Source organism: Hypomesus transpacificus, chromosome 22 (assembly GCF_021917145.1).
Source record: "Hypomesus transpacificus isolate Combined female chromosome 22, fHypTra1, whole genome shotgun sequence".
Lineage (NCBI taxonomy): Eukaryota > Metazoa > Chordata > Actinopteri > Osmeriformes > Osmeridae > Hypomesus > Hypomesus transpacificus.
The window spans coordinates 12,090,005-12,114,692 of record NC_061081.1 but is presented as its reverse complement, the minus strand read 5'-3'; the positions used below and the strand labels follow the sequence as shown (position 1 = coordinate 12,114,692).

Sequence of the window (24,688 nt, the reverse complement as noted above, 5' to 3'; positions counted from 1 at the left end):
GCGTCCAGTCTGGAGCCAAGGAACTAGTCCTGCGTCCAGTCTGGAGCCAAGGAACTAGTCCTGCGTCCAGTCTGGAGCCAAGGAACCAGTCCTGCGTCCAGTCTGGAGCCAAGGAACCAGTCCTGCGTCCAGTCTGGAGCCAAGGAACCAGTCCTGCGTCCAGTCTGGAGCCAAGGAACTAGTCCTGCGTCCAGTCTGGAGCCAAGGAACTAGTCCTGCGTCCAGTCTGGAGCCAGGGAACCAGTCCTTTGTCCAGCTCATTTATCATCTAGACCTCACCGCTGCACTCAGACAGAAAGCCCTGAATAATCTATCTCAGAGAACCAGCAATCAAGAAAATGACGACTTTGGAACATGATATGTGACCCACCTCAGTGGAGGCAGAGAGGAGGGCGACCTGCCTCTGGCGACCTGCCACTGGCGACCTGCCTCTGGCGACCTGCCTCTGGCGACCTGCCTCTGGTGACCTGTCCAGAGTGTCAGATTTGTTGATTCAAAGCAGAAGCCTACAGGTCTTCAGCCTTTAACTAACAAAATAAAATGATGTGTAACTAACTGACTAATATCAAAGGAATAAATAAAAACACAGTATTGTAAACATCAACCCAGCATTTTCAGAGGGGGTCCGGAACACATGGACACTGAGGGTCTGGTGATCAGAGGACTGCATTACAAAACTTGTCAAGTTAACATCCAAAGTTTATTTTCCCATGAAACCCAGAGGACATAAATATCCTTATCAAACTAAATATAATGTAACATCCTCATCCAAATGGTCTTTTCACACAAGCCCAGTCAAGCCTATAGGAGAAAAGAAATAAAACATACAATGAAAACCATGTCAAAGCCGTCTACTGATCTAAGAGGGATGTCTGTGGTGGAAGTGTCACCCAGACAGTAACTAACAGCGGAGGTATTTGGCCCAACCTGAGTTTCAGGCCCCATCCGTCATCCCGCCCCAACAGAGCCACCAGACACACCGCAGGAGCAGAGCATTGAGAAGCAGTGAAGGGGAACGAGAGCCAAGGGTGACGGAGAGAGAAAATGAGCTCTAGATTAGAATGTTTTATCCACGTCGGGTTGACACAAGCACACTGCAATTCATTAGGAGAGGGTTTTTGACCCCTCACACACAAACGCGCTTTCACTCGTTTTGAACCACAGTGCTTGGGAATTCTGTGCGTGATAAATCTCTCCTGTCACACCACATCAGGAATAAAACGCTCAAGAGGTTTTTAGTGTCAGATTTTTTGAAGAGTGTTCAGTGTCATGATAAAAGAAACTCCCACAAACATCAATTACAGACTTGTTCTGTGAAACCAGTCAGCATAACCAAGGTGATGAGTAAATACCAGGTTTTTTTTCTTTCCTTTCAAAACTTTCTTTCCTTTTACACAACGCAGTCAAATGAACAAACAGATCCACATATTAGTGTCAGAAGGTTCCAATACAGGACACATAAAAACGTATCAGCACAAATGTTTTCCAACTAGAATTTACTGGATATGATGTGGAATGCAGTTGTGTTCATGACATCATCATGTGGAGTGTGTTTCTGTGTGTCTCTGTGATAGAAGACCTGCTAATGAGTTAACCCCAACCCTGCTCTACATTCAACCTGGTCATCCACCTGGATCATCAGGGGCTCATCAGCACCATCTAGTGGTGGTGTTGAGTGTTGCTGCTGGGTCGTACATGGTGTGGCTGAGCTCCTTCTTCAGGTCCTCTGGAAGTTCCTCTCCCTCAGCGCCGCCTCACTCTCCTGCATCTGCTCCCACGCCAGCTCGCTGTCCATCTGCTGGACCTAGAGAGGAGGGACAGGAGAGGATGTCCAGAGGGACAGGGACAGGAGAGGATGTCCAGAGAGACAGGGACATGAGAGGATGTCCAGAGAGACAGGGACATGGGAGGATGTCCAGAGGGACAGGGACATGGGAGGATGTCCAGAGAGACAGGGACATGAGAGGATGTCCAGAGAGACAGGGACATGGGAGGATGTCCAGAGGGACAGGGACATGGGAGGATGTCCAGAGAGACAGGGACATGAGAGGATGTCCAGAGAGACAGGGAAAAGAGAGGACGTCCAGAGAGACAGTGACAGGAGAGGATGTCCAGAGAGACAGGGACATGAGAGGATGTCCAGAGAGACAGGGAAAAGAGAGGACGTCCAGAGAGACAGTGACAGGAGAGGATGTCCAGAGAGACAGGGACATGAGAGGATATCCAGAGAGACAGGGACATGAGAGGACGTCCAGAGAGACAGGGACAGGAGAGGATGTCCAGAGAGACAGGGACATGAGAGGATGTCCAGAGAGACAGGGACATGAGAGGATGTCCAGAAAGACAGGGACATGAGAGGATGTCCAGAGAGACAGGGACATGAGAGGATGTCCAGAGAGACAGGGACAGGAGAGGATGTCCAGAGAGACAGGGACATGAGAGGATGTCCAGAGAGACAGGGACATGAGAGGATGTCCAGAGAGACAGGGACAGGAGAGGATGTCCAGAGAGACAGGGACAGGAGAGGATGTCCAGAAAGACAGGGACAGGAGAGGATGTCCAGAAAGACAGGGACATGAGAGGATATCCAGAGAGACATGGACATGAGAGGACCTCCAGGAATGAATTTATCAATGTGTGTAAGAGACTGAGTGTGAGAGTGAATGTGAGAGTGAGTGAGTTAGATGAGAGTAAGTTGAATGAATGTGAAAGTGAGAGAGTGAATGTGAGAGTAAGTGAGTGAGTGAGTGAGTGAGTGAATGAATGAATGTGAGAGTAAGTGAGTAAGTGAGTGAGTGAGTGAGTGAGTGAGTGAATGTGAGTGAGTGAGTGAGTGAGTGAATGTGAGAGTGAGTGAGATGTGAGTAAGTTGAGCGTGTGTGAATGAAGCCTGGTTGATACCTCCTCTACCGAAATTACATGTGTTAAACTATTATTTAGGCCTATATAGCCTGCATACTTGTTTCTGCTTCAGCATTCCAAGTATTGTTCTTTGAATCTTTATTCAACTTCTTCTATTTCTTCCGCGCAACCTTTCAGCGCCTTCAAATCTTCAGCTATTAAAACCGTTCAGCTATCAAAAAATTCAAGGCCATGGGCGCTATGACTTTTCAGCTTTGTACCTCTTATGGTTGAATTAATATAAATCAATATTCATAATATTTTTAACATGGGTTTCCAATTGAGTTTTCTTTCAAATCCTTCTTAAAACTTCTTCAACTTCCAAATCCTCCTTCTTCCTCAATCTTTCAGCTAGAGCCACCATTTAAACTTTAAAACGTTGACAAAACCCTAAACTATTTTTACATAAGTCAGCTTTTTGATATCTATTCAACTTTTTTTATATCACTGATTATGTTTCGTGACTTTTTCAAACCGTTTCTGAGATTTACATGGGTGTTTACGAGAAAGCCCTGAGTTCAGACTGAATCGCTTAGAGCGGAGGGGAGCTTCGGATGTCGTTGAAAACATATTTCTAGTTTAACACCATTGCCACAATTTTCGCTCTTCATGCTTCGTTTTTGGATCAATAGATAGCTAATTTTGTGCTAGTTGTAGACAGTTGTCTGTGGAATCTAAAATACTTACACATTTGTTCAGAGCCCCACGAAAGCCAGACAAAGTCCACCTCTCGCCCCATAGAGTCGAATGCAAATGTGGTGACAAATTCGTCACAGAAAACAAAAAATAACAAGATTTATAAACTGCCATTAAAGTCGTATTTCTGAACGCACATACATATAAAGGACACCTCTGGTTTCGGCAGAGTCTTGGGTCTCGGAAAATATCTTTATTTTTTTGGATTGGACGTATAGTTTTGCGTCTAGGTTAACTTGTTTGAGGTGTGGATTCTAGCTAAATTTCTGGTATTCTCTGCCCTCAGAACGTTAGCAATCATAGCTGCACCATCACCGTGGCAACCACACAAACACGCGCCAGTCTCTTACACAGGTGATTGGTATTAGCTGATTAGTGGAGAGTGGAGACACAAGACAAGCTATTCAGTCAACTCGTCTCATTCAAAGAATAAGAGCACCACAACACAATTACTACCACTGATACTGCTATATCTTATGCCACTACTACAACTACTAATTCTGCAGATGCTGCAAATATCTCTTTTACCAACTACTATGCTAATGGAACGGTTTTGTTCTACTACGCCACTGAGTGCGTTCACTTGACCATTAGAAACCTGATAGCAATGTTGGTTTATGCCAATAATACGATTACTCTGTTCACATGTGTAATTAGTTATGTGATTACTCAAACACGTCTACATGATTCTTTTTATTAATCGTTGTATGCTCCACGGACAAAACTTGCACCATCATCCTTCTGCAACAGTGTCGCCGTGTCTTCCTGTATCGGCCCTACTGCTGTATGTTTCATTCAATCAACACATTGAATCCTACTAAGAAAGCTGAGTAAATGCACTCAATGATAGGCTACATCTGCAACTGATATTTCTATCCCAACTATAATTTCAGCTGTTAAAACTATAATATTCTTGTTACGACTAACTAGCCTACTTCTTCTTCTGTTTAACAGTTCAGCTTTTAGCTTCTTCCGCATTGTAGGCTATTTAAGCTCTTAGCTTTGTTGATGCAGTTCAGCTTCCACACTGCCTCTTGAAATTCAACTATTTCTTCGATTGCTTCACAACGTTCAAACGTATTCTCGCGCATTGTATTTAAGCACTTCGCTTTGTTAGATGATGCAGTTCAGCTTCCACACTCCCTCTTTTGTGTGAATCATACATTTTTAAAATTAATTTCAGCTTGCGGGTATTTTCTTATTTCTATATTTTCAGCCATTTAAAAAATATATTTCAGATTTCAGCATTCCAACGCATTTTCAGCAGGAAATGCATGTTCTAGTTATTTATACTATTTATTTACTTGCTTAGTAGGGTACATTAGTAAAAAGAATCAAAGCTGAAAACCATTCATTGGCTATCGATTTATACATTTAACACGAAATACTTTTGCCTAAGTACGCTACTATTTGCTACATTCTTCGATAGCCAAACAAATGTTCTGGTGCACTTAACTCTGCCAGGCTATTGCATTTTGTACTTCTGTCGATCAATTTCTTATTTCTTGTTAGTTAGCCTACTGCATCCAATCAGCGCTAAAGTGTGGTACCTACCCTTTCCGTTCAGAGTTAATGTAATGTGTTTTTGAGTTAATGTGATGTCGTTTTCCATTTGGGGGAGCGCGTTTTTGTATTGGGGGGAGGTGAACAAGTCATCCGATTTGGGGGGAGTTGACTCATATTGGGGGGAGAGCGCGTTTTTGTATTGGGGGGAGGTGAACAAGTCATCCGATTTGGGGGGAGTTGACTCGTATTGGGGGGGAGTATTTTCATTTGGGGGATGTACTCATATTAGGGGGTGTGGTTTGCACTTCAGGGCCACCGTATATATGGGCTGTGGAAATAATTCAGAAAAATTATAGCTCGTAATGTATTGAAAAAATCACTGAACTAGATCATTTTTTGGAGCTGTGAACTAAGTTCATAATTCAAAATTTTGAACTATGAACTGAACTAGTTAATGTAGAAAGTGAACTTTCCCAACACTGGTCAGCCGATCATTGATGTTCAACCAGGCTAGTGTATCTGAGGATCAAGGACGGTAAGGGTAAACAACTAGGAAACAACCAGGGAACAATGTTCACAAGCTATTTGTTTATCAGTATATCATTTACAAGGCAATGTCCTAAAATACTTTAAAAGTGACTCTCGAGAAGAGAAGTCTAGAAGTCTCTCTGCAGAGACAGACATCTATCAGAAATGAAGAAACAAAACATGAACCTGCCAGCCTTGGTCATCTGTGCTTTTCTGCTGAAGAGCATTGTTGCTGAGGACGATGATGGGTCCCCAAAGCTTTCTAACAAGGCTGTCACTCAAACTGTCACCAAGACAGTTGAGACCACGGTAGAAGCAACACAGCCTCCCCGATGATGGGTCAAAGCCCAGTTCCTCCTCACCTCGATTACCCTCAGGGCGACATGATGTCCCTGAATAGGGTGGAATGGTCTGGCTCTCTGCCTCAGAGGGCTGAGATGGTCGACATCAATGGAACAGGAGAAGATAATTTCATTTAAGTTCCTCGTACTTTGGATGGCCAAAATAATGACATGTTGATATGCGATTAATATAATAATCGCATATTAAATCTCAATATTAGTCAAAATAATCGCAATTCGCATATTTTCCAAAATCATTCAGTCCTAAAGTTTAGACACAAATTACTTGAGAATTACGGTAAAAAAAGATGTGCAACATCCATAGTAGCAACATCCAAGGATACAATTTAAAATGTATTTTTTTATACTGATTGATTCTGCTTGAATACTTCTAATTGATGACTACTCTTGTTGTTTTCTTGAATTTGTAAACTTATTTGTACCAAATCAAATATACTTTCTGAGCAGCACAACTGGGTGTTTTTACTTGTGGAAAACCGACACACAGCACAGGGCTGCCTAACCAGTCTTATCTAATAACAGCCTTTCTGTTGTATTAAAACTACTTTTATTATTTCCAATAAACAATTCACACACAAAAGAAGAGGTTTGATCTGAAGTGTTACAAGGTCTTCATCCGAGGTATTCCACCAGTTTACGAAGCTCCTCGCAGTTCTGCACCACGTCCGGCACAGAGAGCAGAGTCTGCAGGACAGGAGATCACATCAGTAGATTAACATGCAGTATAACAGATCACATCAGTAGATTAACATGCAGTCTAACAGATCACATCAGTAGATTAACATGCAGTCTAACAGATCACATCAGTAGATTAACATGCAGTCTAACAGATCACATCAGTAGATTAACATGCAGTATAACAGATCACATCAGTAGATTAACATGCAGTCTAACAGATCACATCAGTAGATTAACATGCAGTCTAACAGATCACATCAGTGGATTAACATGCAGTCTAACAGATCACATCACTAGATTAACATGCAGTCTAACAGATCACATCAGTAGATTAACATACAGTCTAACAGATCACATCAGTAGATTAACATGCAGTATAACAGATCACATCAGCGGATTAACATGCAGTCTAACAGATCACATCAGTAGATTAACATGCAGTCTAACAGATCACATCAGTAGATTAACATGCAGTCTAACAGATCACATCACTAGATTAACATGCAGTATAACAGTAAAGATGCAGTCCTCCATACAAATCCTGTTAAGTCCATGGTGGAGCGCTCACCTTCCTGACTGCCTCGATCATGTGGTCCAGCAGGTGGAGCTCCTTCTCCAGCTTCCTCTGGTTGGCCTCATGCACCACTTGCTGCAGACACAACACAGAGCCTTCATGCTATTTAGGAGTCTTCAATGAACACAGAAATCCCAGCATGTAAGCGTGAAGTGGTTGTTTCATTAGGAGAACAGGTGAACCACCTGTGTGTTGGTGTTTGAAAGCATTTCTTCACACATAATGGATATAGATTATATATTTTTAATGTTGCTGTACTTTATGTATTTTTTTTGCTTCTTTTAATGTCTTATGTACCTCTGTATGGTGTCCTTGAGTGCAGAGAAAGGCGCCATTAAATCAAATCTTTGATCAGTTTCCTCTGTTGATTTAGCTGTGGCTGCCGCCACGGTATCAGAAACAGGGCTGTACAAAAGGCCGTCTATTAGCAGTGATTAGAGTGCATGTCGGAGAATAGCACGGACATACGCTTCACACCGCAGTTGAGATTGCGTATTTGCATTTTTGAGAACTGTAGTCGTATAACTTATGTGGTCAGGTCATTTAAGCCTGTTATTGTATTAGTCTATTGTTCTTGCAAATCAAAATTAAGTTAACTGGTTATTTTCATTGTATTCTTCCACTGCTAGCTAAATTGCACGTCTGTTGATTCAATAGCGATTGCTGCCCTTGCTCACGTTTGTATTTAGGTGCATTATTATTCTGAAGTAGTTTTAAATAATAAATAGTGGGTATATTGTTATTATTTGCTACAGAATGCTTAGCCTATCAAGATCAAATGAAGCAGACAGTGTACATGCTTTCGAGTGGCCTACCTGAATCCATAGGCTAGGCTACTGACCATTTACAATAAGTTGTTACGTCAATTATTAATTGGCAGCATTTATGCCATTGAGAACAAACTTTATGAGTGGAATGTGTCTTTAAGTAGCTTAACCTTATTGCTTTAGGGGAAATAGGACTATTACATTAACCTGCTCCGAAATAGAGTTAGAACTTTGTTTCGGCTGGGGGGGGGCCCCCATGGCTAAAAAAAAAAAATCCTAGAGGAAACACTCATTACTAAATAGGATATACAAACTCACGTGTCTCTTGGCTCTATCCAGCAGCCTGGAGCGCCCCTCCTCCACCTCCACCAGACTCATCCTTAGTCTCTCCACCTGTGGATGACACACACGCTGAGGTCCTCTGTGTGTGTGTGTGTGTGTGTGTGTGTGCATTGTGAAAGTGTATCCCAGCCTGGTCTAGCAGCAGCTAGTGAACACCAGCCTGGTCTAGCAGCAGCTAGTGAACACCAGCCTGGTCTAGTAGCAGCTAGTGAACACCAGCCTGGTCTAGTAGCAGCTAGTGAACACCAGCCTGGTCTAGTAGCAGCTAGTGAACACCAGCCTGGTCTAGTAGCAGCTAGTGAACACCAGCCTGGTCTAGTAGCAGCTAGTGAACACCAGCCTGGTCTAGTAGCAGCTAGTGAACACCAGCCTGGTCTAGTAGCAGCTAGTGAACACCAGCCTGGTCTAGCAGCAGCTAGTGAACACCAGCCTGGTCTAGTAGCAGCTAGTGAACACCAGCCTGGTCTAGTAGCAGCTAGTGAACACCAGCCTGGTCTAGTAGCAGCTAGTGAACACCAGCCTGGTCTAGCAGCAGCTAGTGAACACCAGCCTGGTCTAGTAGCAGCTAGTGAACACCAGCCTGGTCTAGTAGCAGCTAGTGAACACCAGTTAGCCATGTGCTTCCACTGTCCACAGCTGATTTAGTGGCAAAGTGTGTTCTCACTTCAGAGATCTCAATCTTTTTTTTTCTCGCGTTACATGAAACAGTCCACAGATCAAATGGAAAACATCTCATTATCTCACCATATTAATGCTTCATTTATGTGTATACATGTATTTCTGCATATAGTGATCTATGCCACGAACAAACCTCTTTCAGAAGGCGGATCTTGTCATCCATAGCATTCATGGAGGATGCTGATTGGCTTCCCGCCTTGCTCAGTTCCTCCCTCATGGCCTGGGCCTCCACCTCTGATTGGTGGAGAGAGCGGCGAAGCGCCAACACTTCCTTGCTTAGCTCGGTGTTCTCAGTCCTGTGGCTCTGAAGCAGCTCCCTGACCCCGTCCAGGTCAGTTAGAAGCTGCATGGTGGTCTTCTCCTCCTGGGCTCTGTCCTGCAGCGCTGCAGCCCACTTCTCCTCCTGGCTGGTCAGTCTGCTCACCTGCTCTCTCAGCTCAAACACTTCCTCTGTGTGTTTGAGAGCCTGGGCCTGCAGCTCCCCCTGCAGGGCACCGCTGAAATAACAACAGTCTGTGAAGGCAGCTGCCCCTCTTCCACAAACACTACATGGATCACCTGACTGTCTAAAGGATGTACATGAATACAGCAAAAACAAAACAGACATCCAGTATCTACAGACTTGGTACAGACACACACGGAGTACCTACATGGTGTTGTGCTGTGAGTCTTTGTGCTGGTGCAGCAGGGCCAGGGTAGAGGCCAGCTCTGTCACAGTGGTACCCATGTCTACCAGCAGAGCTAGCACACTCTCTTCCTCCTCTTCACCCCTCGCTTCCCCCCCCTCCTCCCCTCTGTCGCTGCTCTTCATGGGGACATGGGAGAAGGCGCTGTTCTTACTGCCCAGACCCTTAGACTGGGACCCAGCCACATCTGAGGACAAACACAGAGAGGGAGGGAATCAGAGGGAGACAGGAAGACGGAGGGAATCAGAGACAGGAAGAGGGAGGAATCAGAGACAGGAAGAGGGAGGGAATCAGAGGGAGACAGGAAGACGGAGGAATCAGAGACAGGAAGAGGGAGGAATCAGAGACAGGAAGAGGGAGGGAATCAGAGGGAGACAGGAAGACGGAGGATCAGAGACAGGAAGAGGGAGGAATCAGAGACAGGAAGAGGGAGGGAATCAGAGAGAGACAGGAAGACGGAGGGAATCAGAGACAGGAAGAGGGAGGGAATCAGAGAGAGACAGGAAGAGGAAGGGCTTCAGAGGGAGAAAGGAAGAGGGAGGGAATCAGAGACAGGAAGAGGGAGGGAATCAGAGAAACACAGGAAGAGGGAGGGAATCCGAGAGAGACAGGAAGAGGGAGGGAATCCGAGAGAGACAGGAAGAGGGAGGGAATCCGAGAGAGACAGGAAGAGGGAGGGAATCCGAGAGAGACAGGAAGAGGGAGGGAATCAGAGAGAGAGAGAGAGCGAGCGTCCAAATGTGTGCTGTGCATGGTGTAATGTCGTACTGTGTCCAGCAGGGGGCTCTGCGTGGCATTCCTCCGGCCCTCTGGCCAGGGCAACCATGATGCTGTCCACAAACGAGCTGGGGGGGTGCTGCTCAAACTGTGGGGCGGTCTGGGGCACAGGGGGCTGCTCCTGGGATGGTTTGTGGAGACACGGCCATTTCACGTTTAAATCAAGTTTAGCAGACTTGAAAAGAACCTTGATTAATAACACTTTGGGCTGGATGGAAGAGGGTGATGTGTGGAGGAGGGAGTGTGTGGTGTAGGGAGTGTGTGTGTGTGTGTGTGGAGGAGGGAGTGTGTGGTGTAGGAGGGTGATGTGTGGAGGAGGGAGTGTGTGGTGTAGGGAGTGTGTGTGTGTGTGTGTGTGTGGAGGAGGGAGTGTGTGGTGTAGGAGGGTGATGTGTGGAGGAGGGAGTGTGTGGTGTAGGAGGGGTGATGTGTGTGTGGTGTAGGAAGGTGATGTGTGTGTCACCTGGGAGGTGAGGGCAGCCTGCAGCTGATTGGTCAGTTGTCGGAGGGTGTGGTGTAGGATGGTGATGTTAGTGACCGTCTGAGCCTGCTGCTCTGCTTGCTCTGCCTGGAGCCTTCTGCCTTCCTCACTCACTCTCTGCAGCTCAGCACGCAACGCCTGCTGCTCCACACTACACACACACACACACACACACACAGTTCCCTCACTTCAGTTCAAGTACAGAGGAGAGAACTGTACAGTATAATACTACCTACAGAACCTTTAAGAATAAGAAATGAAACGTACGTGGCGTGGCTGAGGGCCTTCCTCAGGTCCTCACTCTGGAAGTTCCTCTCCCTGAGCGCGTGCAGAGTGGCCCTCTGCTTGGCCTCGCTCTCCTCAATCTGCTGCCGCACCAGCTCACTCTCCATCTGCAGGAACTGACAAGAGACTTCATCTGGTGAGATTTGTTTGGCAAAGTCACGTTCATCGAGTACGGCTCGAGCAGGGCTCCAGATTCAGGACCCTAACCCTTCGTCCCTCGAGCAGGGGTCCAGATCCAGGACCCTAACCCTTCGTCCCTCGAGCAGGGCTCCAGATTCAGGACCCTAACCCTTCGTCCCTCGAGCAGGGCTCCAGATTCAGGACCCTAACCCTTCGTCCCTCGAGCAGGGCTCCAGATTCAGGACCCTAACCCTTCGTCCCTCGAGCCGGGCTCGAGATCCAGGACCCTAACCCTTCGTCCCTCGAGCAGGGCTCCAGATCCAGGACCCTAACCCTTCGTCCCTTGAGCAGGGCTCCAGATTCAGGACCTTAACCCTTCGTCCCAGAGCAACATCGGGAGGATGTTAGAACAATTGGACAAATTCTGGATGAGTATTAGTGGGGGGGCGCTAACGTTACCCACACCGCTGGTTGTCAAGCAGCACAGTTATTATTAAACCTCCTTTAACAATTTACACACGAGCACCTTAACTACACCTGCTAAAGTCTTCTGGCCGTTTTTCTTATGGAAAGTTACATGTTTGTATCAGAAACAGGTTTGTATCGTCAGTTGCTATGGGAAGTAGATTTCTGGTATCAGTACTTACAATTTATATTCAGATATTTTACTAATATCTATACTTTCTACTTCTTACATTTACAAGCCTTTTCTCATTTCCTGGCTATGACGCACAACAAACGTTCTAGTCTCCAAAGCTACCATGCAGCAGGCAGACTAGATGAGGCCTCTACTCTGCATTACTCCCCTTCACTGTGTGAAAGGAAAAATAAAACATCAAAGTTGCAAAAATATTGAACAAGTTTTGGTTGGATAAATATTAGCGTTTATTTTGTACGGTTGCAAGGTTTCAAAAGGCAAACATTTTGGCGAAAGTTTTTTTAGTTTTGGTTTGAAAAGGCAGAATATCTCCCCCAAAAAGGTACATTATGGATGAGACAGGAAGTTACCAATGCTCCTTCATGCTGCAGAGCTGAGTGTGTATGGTGTGTGTGTGTATGGTGCGTGTGTGTAAGGTGCGTACCTCGTTCATGTCCTTCATGCTGCAGAGCTGAGTGTGTATGGTGTGTGTGTGTATGGTGTGTACCTCGTTCATATCCTTCATGCTGCAGAGCTGAGTGTGTTTGGTGTGTGTGTGTATGGTGCGTGTGTGTAAGGTGTGTACCTCGTTCATGTCCTTCATGCTGCAGAGCTGAGTGTGTATCTGGGCCTGCTGCTGCAGTTGCAGGGCCTGGCTGCAGCAGCGGGCCTGCAGCTCTGTGCTCTCCTCCTCACTGTGCTGCAGGGCTCTCTCCAGCTCACACACACACTGCTCACTGTGCTGCAGCCGTGCCTGCAGCCTAGACACACACACACACACGAGGAAGAGGATGTCAGGGCAAGGCTACGACAACAAACAAGCAAAACTGCTCCAAGTCACAACAAATACATGCATGTTTTATTCAGATGTGTTTGTCCTACAGGTCGTCTTTACGTTGTGTGTCTGAGTCCCTATTGATGAAGTTCTACTCACTCATTAACACGTTCAGTAGCTAGCTTCACATCCTGCTGGGCCTGCTGCAACCTACAGGAACAAGACGACACAGACAATTGAACCACACTATCTGATGACATGTATAAAGCAGAATGCACATGGGCACACGCATGCACACACAGAGCCAGGGCCTTACAGGCTGGAACACGCATGCACACACAGAGCCAGGGCCTTACAGGCTGGAACACGCATGCAAACACAGAGCCAGGGCCTTACAGGCTGGAACACACATGCAAACACAGAGCCAGGGCCTTACAGGCTGGAACACGCATGCACACACAAGGCAGGGCCTTACAGGCTGGAACACGCATGCACACACAGAGCCAGGGCCTTACAGGCTGGAACACGCATGCACACACAGAGCCAGGGCCTTACAGGCTGGAACACACATGCACACACAGAGCCAGGGCCTTACAGGCTGGAACACACATGCACACACAGAGCCAGGGCCTTACAGGCTGGACTCCCCAGCGAGGGCTTGCTCCAGGAAGGCGTAGGAGGCCAGGCTGGAGGAGACTGTAGCAGACAGCTCCCCCACCTTCCTCTCCAGACCAGCTCGCTCCTCCTCCTCCTCACCCAGCTGCTGACGGAGCACACCCATCTCTGGTGAGGGGGGAGAGGGAAACTATTACATACTACGGTTAAGAAGTTCACTGAAAGATCATTGGCAGGAGCTGAGGATCACAATATAGAGGTCACAGGTTCAAATCCCCCTGTGTGTTGCAGGTAGGGTGGAGGGCCTCTCACCTGAGGTCATAATGGTGACCTGCAGCTGGAGGTCTGTGTTCTGCAGTTGACTCTCCTGCAGGCTGGACATGCTCTGCTGGAGAGAAGCCTGGGTCTGGGCACAGGAGCAGGGATCAGGACAGAGTTAGGGATGTGCTGGGCCTAGAAAAACTGTCCTAACATAGGATCCTACAGACACTCAAAGACTAGAGAGAGAAACACAGAAACAGTGACTCGTGAGAGAGACTAGGGACACACAGACTAGTGAGAGTTACAGAGAGAGCGACTATCAGGTGAGAGAGACTAGGGACACACAGACTAGAGAGAGTTACAGAGAGACAGACTATCAGGTGAGACACCGAATCAGGAGAGACAGAGAGAGAAGACAGACTAGAGACCTGGTCTCTCTCCATCAGGGTCTGGTCTCTCTCAGCGATGGCAGCAGCAGTTTTGTGGTTCAGGCTGCTGAGCAGAGGGAAGGTCTTCTGAAGGAGACGCCTGGTTGACTGGAGCTGGAGAGAACAGCCTCAATGTTAACACACCCACACCAGCTGACTGGAGCACAACGTCACACAGACGGGATAGTAAGCTGTATGATATCACTATGGATTTGATGATATCAAATGAATTTCATGCTTTATAGTATTACAACAAAAATACAACAAATTAAACTCCAGTCAGATATTTGATTCCTGATCCCATTCTACAGAAGATGTGTACCTGCTGGTGCAGGCTGGCTTGGTCACTCATAGTTCCTCTTAAGAGTTCAGATGCTGAGCTGAAGGATTCAACACAAGCCTTGTTCAGTGCAACCTGCATGGGGGGTGTAACACACACACACACACACTTTAGAAATGCTCTCAGGAGAAGCAGTGTGTATTCATTATATACATATGCTTAGCCAATATGCCTGTGATTAAAAAGGGTGTACTGTTGAGGGTAGGTGTGTGTGTACCTGTTGAGGGTAGGTGTGTGTGTACCTGTTGAGGGTAGGTGTGTGTGTACCTGTTGAGGGTAGGTGTGTGTGTGTACCTGTTGAGGGTAGGTCCTGGTCAGAGCATCTCTGAGGTCCTGGATAGAGCTGAGGCTGTTCTGCAGCTCTGAGATCCTGTCAGAACTCGACACCTTCAGCTGCTCCACCACACTGAAGGCCTGCACACAGAGAGAGAGAGAGATAGAGACCACACTGAAGGCCTGCACACAGAGAGAGAGAGAGACACACCACACTGAAGGCCTGCACACAGAGAGAGACACACACCACACTGAAGGCCTGCACACAGAGAGAGAGACACACCACACTGAAGGCCTGCACACAGAGAGAGAGAGACCACACTGAAGGCCTGCACACAGAGAGAGAGAGAGACACCACACTGAAGGCCTGCACACAGAGAGAGAGAGACACCACACTGAAGGCCTGCACACAGAGAGAGACACACCACACTGAAGGCCTGCACACAGAGAGAGAGAGAGACACACCACACTGAAGGCCTGCACACAGAGAGAGAGAGAGAGAGAGAGAGAGAGAGAGAGAGAGAGAGAGAGACACCACACTGAAGGCCTGCACACAGAGAGAGAGAGACACCACACTGAAGGCCTGCACACAGAGAGAGAGAGACACCACACTGAAGGCCTGCACACAGAGAGAGAGACACCACACTGAAGGCCTGCACACAGAGAGAGAGAGACACCACACTGAAGGCCTGCACACAGAGAGAGAGAGAGAGAGAGAGAGACACACCACACTGAAGGCCTGCACACAGAGAGAGAGACACCACACTGAAGGCCTGCACACAGAGAGAGAGAGACACCACACTGAAGGCCTGCACACAGAGAGAGAGAGACCACACTGAAGGCCTGCACACAGAGAGAGAGAGAGACACACCACACTGAAGGCCTGCACACAGAGAGAGAGAGAGAGACACCACACTGAAGGCCTGCACACAGAGAGAGAGAGAGAGAGACACCACACTGAAGGCCTGCACACAGAGAGAGAGAGAGAGAGACACCACACTGAAGGCCTGCACACAGAGAGAGAGAGACACCACACTGAAGGCCTGCACACAGAGAGAGAGAGACACCACACTGAAGGCCTGCACACAGAGAGAGAGACACACCACACTGAAGGCCTGCACACAGAGAGAGAGAGACACCACACTGAAGGCCTGCACACAGAGAGAGAGACACCACACTGAAGGCCTGCACACAGAGAGAGAGAGAGAGAGACACACCACACTGAAGGCCTGCACACAGAGAGAGAGAGAGACACCACACTGAAGGCCTGCACACAGAGAGAGAGAGAGAGAGAGAGACACCACACTGAAGGCCTGCACACAGAGAGAGAGAGACACCACACTGAAGGCCTGCACACAGGGAGAGAGAGACACCACACTGAAGGCCTGCACACAGAGAGAGAGAGACACCACACTGAAGGCCTGCACACAGAGAGAGAGACACACCACACTGAAGGCCTGCACACAGAGAGAGAGAGACACCACACTGAAGGCCTGCACACAGAGAGAGAGAGACACCACACTGAAGGCCTGCACACAGAGAGAGAGAGAGACACACACCACACTGAAGGCCTGCACACAGAGAGAGAGAGAGAGAGACACCACACTGAAGGCCTGCACACAGAGAGAGAGAGAGAGAGCGAGAGAGAGAGAGACACCACACTGAAGGCCTGCACACAGAGAGAGAGAGACACCACACTGAAGGCCTGCACACAGAGAGAGAGAGACACCACACTGAAGGCCTGCACACAGAGAGAGAGAGAGAGACACACCACACTGAAGGCCTGCACACAGAGAGAGAGACACCACACTGAAGGCCTGCACACAGAGAGAGAGACACCACACTGAAGGCCTGCACACAGAGAAAGAGAGACACCACACTGAAGGCCTGCACACAGAGAGAGAGAGAGACACACCACACTGAAGGCCTGCACACAGAGAGAGAGAGAGAGACACCACACTGAAGGCCTGCACACAGAGAGAGAGAGAGAGAGAGAGAGACAGAGAGAGAGAGAGAGAGAGAGAGAGAGAGAGAGAGAGAGAGAGACACCACACTGAAGGCCTGCACACAGAGAGAGAGAGAGAGAGAGACACCACACTGAAGGCCTGCACACAGAGAGAGAGAGACACCACACTGAAGGCCTGCACACAGAGAGAGAGAGACACCACACTGAAGGCCTGCACACAGAGAGAGAGAGACACCACACTGAAGGCCTGCACACAGAGAGAGAGACACACCACACTGAAGGCCTGCACACAGAGAGAGAGAGACACCACACTGAAGGCCTGCACACAGAGAGAGAGAGACACCACACTGAAGGCCTGCACACAGAGAGAGAGAGACACCACACTGAAGGCCTGCACACAGAGAGAGAGAGACACCACACTGAAGGCCTGCACACAGAGAGAGAGAGAGAGACACACCACACTGAAGGCCTGCACACAGAGAGAGAGAGACACCACACTGAAGGCCTGCACACAGAGAGAGAGACACACCACACTGAAGGCCTGCACACAGAGAGAGAGACACACCACACTGAAGGCCTGCACACAGAGAGAGAGAGACACCACACTGAAGGCCTGCACACAGAGAGAGAGAGAGAGAGAGACACACCACACTGAAGGCCTGCAAACAGAGAGAGAGACACCACACTGAAGGCCTGCACACAGAGAGAGAGAGACACCACACTGAAGGCCTGCACACAGAGAGAGAGAGACCACACTGAAGGCCTGCACACAGAGAGAGAGAGAGACACACCACACTGAAGGCCTGCACACAGAGAGAGAGAGAGAGACACCACACTGAAGGCCTGCACACAGAGAGAGAGAGAGACACCACACTGAAGGCCTGCACACAGAGAGAGAGAGAGAGACACCACACTGAAGGCCTGCACACAGAGAGAGAGAGACACCACACTGAAGGCCTGCACACAGAGAGAGAGAGACACCACACTGAAGGCCTGCACACAGAGAGAGAGACACACCACACTGAAGGCCTGCACACAGAGAGAGAGAGACACCACACTGAAGGCCTGCACACAGAGAGAGAGACACCACACTGAAGGCCTGCACACAGAGAGAGAGAGAGACACACCACACTGAAGGCCTGCACACAGAGAGAGAGAGAGACACCACACTGAAGGCCTGCACACAGAGAGAGAGAGAGAGAGACACCACACTGAAGGCCTGCACACAGAGAGAGAGAGACACCACACTGAAGGCCTGCACACAGAGAGAGAGAGACACCACACTGAAGGCCTGCACACAGAGAGAGAGAGACACCACACTGAAGGCCTGCACACAGAGAGAGAGAGACACCACACTGAAGGCCTGCACACAGAGAGAGAGAGACACCACACTGAAGGCCTGCACACAGAGAGAGAGAGAGAGACACACCACACTGAAGGCCTGCACACAGAGAGAGAGAGACACCACACTGAAGGCCTGCACACAGAGAGAGAGACACACCACACTGAAGGCCTGCACACAGAGAGAGAGACACACCACACTGAAGGCCTGCACACAGAGAGAGAGAGACACCACACTGAAGGCCTGCACACACAGAGAGAGAGACACCACACTGAAGGCCTGCACATTTAAAGTGCTGTATTTGTACCGCCTGCTGCTGAGAGAGGGCCTGGTCCCTCTGGGCTCTCATCTCCTCCCTCTGCTGCAGACAGTCTCTGGTCTTCTGCAGCATCCGGGACTGGCTGCTATTACAGCGCTCAAACAGGCTCCGCACCTGAGCATGCTGGGACAGGACAGACATGAGTACACACACACACACACACACACCCTGGGACTAGACACACACACACACACACAGGTCCTACCTGTGAGAGGAGGCTGTGGTGGTCTGATTTGACCTCATCCAGCATCTGCTTCAGGCTGGACAGAACTGCCTCACTGTGAGAACTCTGGCTGGCCTGGAGACACAACACACACACACACACTGTGACTGATGGTACTGGGGTGTGTGTGTCCTCAGCATGCAGGTCCTGGTGTTGTGGTGTGTTCTCACCATGCAGGTCCTGGTGTTGTGGTGTGTTCTCACCATGCAGGTCCTGGTGTTGACCAGGCTGAGCCTCAGTGTCTGCAGATCAGCCTGCTCCTGCTCCAGATCCCTGATCCTCTCCAGGGACGCAACATACAGCTCCCTGTACGTTACAGTCTACACACACACACACACACAGTGAGGCATGTAACTAAAAGATGTTTCAGCAGAGCCAGAGAGGCTTCAGAAATGAATACGTGTGTGATTTTAACAATTCAGAAACAAAAACTGGAGCTTTCAAAATGTCAACCTTCAGCACTGGCTGAACCCCCTCACCAACCCCTCACCACCCCCCCACCACCCCCACACCAGCCCCTCACCAGCCCCTCACCAGCCCCCCACCAGCCCCTCACCAGCCCCTCACCAGCCCCCCACCAGCCCCTCACCAGCCCCACACCAGCCCCTCACCACCCCCCCACCAGCCCCCCACCAGCCCCCCACCACCCCCTCACCAGCCCCCCACCAGCCCCTCACCAGCCCTTCACCAGCCCCCCACCAGCCCCCCACCAGCCCCCCACAAGCCCCTCACCAGCCCCTCACCAGCCCCTCACCAGCCCCTCACCAGCCCCCCACCAGCCCCCCACCAGCCCCTCACCAGCCCCTCACCTGGCTGAGCTCGGTGTGGTCTGTCTGGACCAGCTTGTCCCTCAGGCTGGAAGGGCCGGGAGCCCCGGGGAGGGAGGCGGGCACCCTGGATGCAGACAGCTGCTGGGCCAGGGCTTCCACCATGATCAGGCTGGAGGACAGTCGCTGCTCCAGCTCTGCTCTGGAGAGGTCAGATAGGCTGCCTGGGGCCAGGCTGGAGGAGGAGGGAGTGGAGAGACAAGAGGGGAGGGAGAAAGAGAGAGTAGGAGGAGGGAGAAAGAGAGAGATGGTGGAAGAGGGTAGGAGATGGTGGAAGACGGTAGGAGATGGTGGAAGAGAGTAGGAGATGGTGGAAGAGGGTAGGAGATGGTGGAGGGTGAGTAAATACTTCTGTATAGACTTGAATGAACAGATGAAAAACATTTCAAATGAAGGGAATTTAGCATTTTGGAGAAAGATCACACCATCTCACACACACACACAACTCACTTCCAGAGCAGTGAGTCAGTGGCAGAGCAGGCATCCGACACCAGCACCTCCCTCTTCCTCTCATACACCCCCGAGGTGTTGGAGCTGCGCTCCTCCAGCTTGGGGGGGCTGGTGCCCACACTTTGCTCCTCCAGCCTGGCCCCCGAGGGGGTCGACAAACCCACCCTGTTGGACGCAAGGATGAGGAGGTGGGCCATCTGCTTGAGCTGCTGCTGGAGGGGGAGCCCAGGAGCCAGGGAGTAGCCGAGGGGTAGCAGGTCCATCTGGTGAGGAGGAGGAGTGCAGGTTCTCCCTCCATCTGTCCTCGTCTCCACTGGAGGAAGATCCAGCTCTTTCTCCTCCTGGGTAGGAGGCTCTGCAGCAGAAGGATCCTTCTCCCCTGCTTCCTGCTCGTCATCCACAGTCTTCTCCAGTGTGTCTGTGTTCTGATCCTGAGGGGCTACATGATCCTGTAGAACCTCCATCTCCAGAACGTTCTCCGGGTGATCCTGCAGCACCTTCTCCCTGGTTGGAGGTGCTTGCAGGGGCTTGCAGGAAGACCTGGCCCCCAGAGCAGTGGAGTTGAACTGGGGATGGAGCCCTGGGCTCTCCAGGGTGATGCTGTTCCACAGGCTGTCAGGGTTACCAGGGACCACACAGCTTACTGAGGTGATGCCCTCGAGGATCTTCTCCACCTCCGCAATGGACTCCTGTGCTATGGCTTGAGCGAGGGCCCAAACAGACCGCCGGTCACACTTCCTCCGGTTGACAGGGGTGGCCCTGAGCACGGGGCTGAGGAGAGAGAGGGGCAGAGCGTCGGCTACGGAGCAGAACCCCGGGAGTTCCCTCACCACGTCCAGCAGGGTCTCTGGGAGAGGAGCTACCCCCGGTTCCAGGCACGGAGAACCATCATCATATTCAGCGTGTACGGTGCTGCTGTGTGTGGACACAGGGACGTCACCACAGTCTGGGATGAGCTGACAAATGACTTCTTCCTGTGTGGTGCATTCTGGGAAGAGCTGACAGGAAACGGCTTCAAGATCCTTTGCTGATTTCAAAGAGACGTTTCCCACAGAGGGCTCCATCATATGAGGGTGGCCAATATAGGACACGACACCGTCACTGCTCGAATGGCAGTATGGGTGATCTGCTTGACTGACAGTCTCATCATCCAATAAGATGCTTGGGTTTATACTGATGTCGCGTTGCGATTGGCCATTCGAAGACTGATCCTTGGGTAAAGGGATGGTCTCCTCCCCCATTCTGATGGAGTCAGACCATTCAACCTCTCCTCCACTGCAACTAAAAGATTTGAAGGTGACGTCACTTCGTGCACTTGGAGCCTTCTCACTACCTTCGCTAGGTTCCAAAGCATCGTCATCAGGACAGTTAACCGAGTCCTCCCTGTAGGAAGGAGGCTCAGTGCTAAAGGCAGCCATGTCTTGTTCTGTGTTACAGTAAGGGTGCTCAGTATGGCCACTGCTGGGCTTGAGGTCACGTTCCTCCATGAAGCCAGGAGGATGAACACTGTGGTGGTACGGGGGGCAGATGAGCCCCTCTGACCGGTCCCCAGGTACACAGACCATCTCAGCAGCCAGGCTGGTGCCTTCAGAAACTTCCACCTCCCCGCCGGCACACAGGAGGGATCTGTACGTAATATCTCCCAGTCCAGAAAAGGAGTCGTTGGCACGTCCAGACTCGTCAGTGGCGTGGGGAACATCTGTGCTCCCAACAGCACCTGAAAGCTCGCAGGCGGACAGATGACCGGCCCTCGATGTGGTGACATCACATCCCGCGCTGCAGTAGGGGTGGTCCACATGGTGGTCACATGACCAGGTGACGCTGCTTTCCAAGGAGAACATGTTCTCCCCTTCACTGTCGGGGGGAAGCCGACTCAGAACAGACTGATCAAGGAACACGGATCCTTCTGGCAACACGGAAGATTCTGAGACCAGAACTTCTCCTCCGACACAAACAAAGGATTTGAAAGTGACGTCTCCTGGTCCACACAGATGACTGACGTGGTTGTCATGGTTGTCCTCCATGGTAGATGCCTTCTCAGCGACTTCTGGAGAATGTGTGCACGTGAGCTCACTTGAAAGGCCGGGGGAGAGAGGGGCTGCTAGGCAACGAGCAGCTGCCCCATCCTTCTGTTGGGAGGAGAAGAGGAGGAGGTAAGACCAAATATGATCATCTTTATTAGACTTTATTGAAAGCAACCTATACTACATACAGAAAGCATATCAGAAGATCAAGGATCAGAAGTGCATCGTTGTGAATGTACTAGGTTGTCAGTCAAGGAACAATCATTATCCACACCCCACCATAAGCACATTTCAGGCACAGTGCACATTAACAAAACAATCATCCAAACTACAGTGCAACAAAACAACCAAAGTGCATGAGAGAGAGGAAAGACAAAGCTTTTCACAAAGTTTAGCAAAATCTCATTTAATTCGCTTACCATTAAAGTATATTGGACATGGCTACTGGACCGTGATTTGAGCCTCGAAGCTGTGGTTTGCAGGTGCATCTCATTCTCCACATTTCTTAACGGCGTACGTTCCCCACGCCAAGACGACTAGTAGCAAGAAGAGCAACCAGTTCACGTAAAGCAAGATGAAAATGGTTCACGAAGCTGTGTTATAGTGATGTTAAGAGTTTTACCATTGCTGAAAACGTAGGAGTCGATCACTTTTCGTCTCGTTGCAGGCAAGCTTTGAATCTTTAACCAAGACGCAAATAAAACAAACGTATATAGTTACCTTTTCTGTGGGTGGCTATAGCAACTGTAATTTATGTTGGTTATTGGCTCTATAATGCGGCTCCTGGAGATGTACCCTACTGTTGTGTTCACACACCAACCTCAGTTGAAACAAATGATTCAACATGTCATACAGCTAGACTACAGTAATTACAGTTAGGGTCACGTAGCGTCTACTCAGAATCAGATCATGTGCGCTGGATTAAGTTTGATGAAAACCTACAATAAAGTAGTTCTAGTCTTGCTCTTCGGGAACAGGGTTGACCTAATCTATGCATGTAAATTATACAATTCAAGTATACAATTACGAGTGAAGATCAAACAATAAAGCTAGGTAGTCAGAAAATGTAACTAAGACTAAATAAACTAGCTCTACGAGCATGTACTAGTACCACGCTCGTCATGTCCTCTTGTTAAGAGACAGTCTAGCTAGCTAACGATTGCTTACCTAACTAACTTAATATTTTTTATAGATACTAGTTTTCGTATTCTTAGAATATTACCAGAATGTCAGCACTTGCTCACAATTTACATAATTACAGAACATAGATATGTATTAAATAGCTAACGATACGAAAAGGAGGTAAACAAACCTGTCAGCTTGTGAACTTCAACCGCCTGTAAATTCAAACTGAAAGATTGCCCCTCATTGGTTAAAACTGAATTACCGTAGGTCTAAAACGTCACTTCCTTTTGCAAACAACATCCATTTCCTGCCGCGCTACCAGATGCAGAGAAAAGTGTGTAATAACGAAATTACCACAGAAATGTTTAGTTAGACGACACAAAACACAAACACACATGTATTACAATTTTTTGTTTTGTAATTTATTGAAGCACGGCATTTCAAACAATCAGCTAACCAGAAACCATTACCCATGCTATACTAAGGGTACAGAAACTAGCAATACTAAGTGGAATAGAATTACAATTAAATATACAATAAAATAAAAGTTGCAGTAACTTACAATATAAAATACAAATATTACAGAAGATACAAAATATACAAATGGTACAGATACAGTATTGTAATGTAGTGCAAAATGCAAATTGTTGTAAGACATTAAGTCTTTAAAGGGGCAATTGACTGCAAAACCGATTTTACCTTGTCATAGTTGAATAACGACAGTTCGGTGGGTAAACTGAGCATACCGTGAATATCAAAGTCCATTGACACCTGTTTCCTATTCAAATCTCAAAAAGAAAAAATTTGGCTGTAAAACGCTAGCTTTTCAACAAAGCTACCGGTCCTACGTAGGACCGGTGATCGCCCTCTTATTGGCTCTGGTCCGTATCTTTGTCACGCCCCAGAATTTACATCCAGACCAGCCCGAGGTAGCGTCTAGTTTGGCTGCGCGCTGCTCTGTGTAGGCTACTTATAAGGAATTACAAAGAAGAACGTTTTGAATTATAATAAGGATATTGAAAATGGACCACGGTCGTAAATGCTGTGTTCCAGGCTGTACAGGGAAGGCTATCACTCACAGTCTTCCCAAGGAGCCAAACATTCAACAGGCATGGCTGCTGTTGTCTATGAGAAGATCCCGGCGAAGTTCGACACTCAATCATTCATTTGCTCTGAACATTTCACCCAAGACAGTTTTGACAACCTTGGACAATTTCAAGCAGGATTTGCTAGGAAGCTGAACCTGGAAAGAGGTGCTGTTCCGACCGTATGCTCATTGCAACCGCAAGCTATAAGGACAGTATGATGTTGTGCTAACAGTTATTAGCAATGCTAACGTTTCCTGTATATAGCATACCAGGTAGAATGCTAAATACTTTCTACACACATCAAATGACTCTAGCTAGATTAGCTGTAGTCGACATTAGAAGGGAAGCTTCCGAAAAATAGCCAGAAAACGAACAGCAGTCTGGCTTATTGCTAACGCCTGTCTAGATAATTTATTTGAAAGAACTGGAGAAAGGCAGGTTCTAGATACAGGATACGTTAGCATTGCTAGTAACTGTTACTAGTAACACCTAGACTGTAGGCATGTAAACAAGTTTAGCTTGCTAACGCAAGAGCATAGGTAGAATGTGTGATAATTTAGCCTAGTTTATTGGCAATGGGGCTAACGTTGATTCATGTTCCTGACTGTGTTTCA

At 48.5% G+C, this 24,688-nt stretch overlaps 1 protein-coding gene across 2 annotated transcripts; it reads right to left on the bottom strand.

Moving 5' to 3' along the window:
* Window positions 1-5,842: 5,842 nt before the first annotated feature.
* Window positions 5,843-23,212, bottom strand: spag5 (sperm associated antigen 5). 2 transcript variants are annotated; one of them, XM_047045716.1, is made up of 23 exons: window positions 23,174-23,212; window positions 22,484-22,541; window positions 22,281-22,397; window positions 19,838-21,966; window positions 19,370-19,562; window positions 18,731-18,880; window positions 18,543-18,635; window positions 18,326-18,460; window positions 14,732-14,851; window positions 14,420-14,512; window positions 14,098-14,211; window positions 13,721-13,814; window positions 13,429-13,576; window positions 12,953-13,003; window positions 12,605-12,779; window positions 11,244-11,377; window positions 10,959-11,127; window positions 10,487-10,616; window positions 9,683-9,905; window positions 9,166-9,529; window positions 8,331-8,405; window positions 7,240-7,320; window positions 5,843-6,677 (listed from the first exon to the last, which is right to left on the bottom strand). In XM_047045716.1, exons 2-23 carry the CDS (start codon window positions 22,484-22,486, stop codon window positions 6,606-6,608), a joined length of 4,863 nt encoding a protein of 1,620 aa, XP_046901672.1. In that variant the 5' UTR covers window positions 22,487-22,541; window positions 23,174-23,212; the 3' UTR covers window positions 5,843-6,605. The 2 variants fall into 2 exon arrangements, with proteins under 2 accessions (XP_046901672.1, XP_046901673.1); XM_047045717.1 differs by having other exon boundaries at window positions 18,764-18,880.
* Between the last annotated feature and the right edge of the window lie 1,476 nt (window positions 23,213-24,688).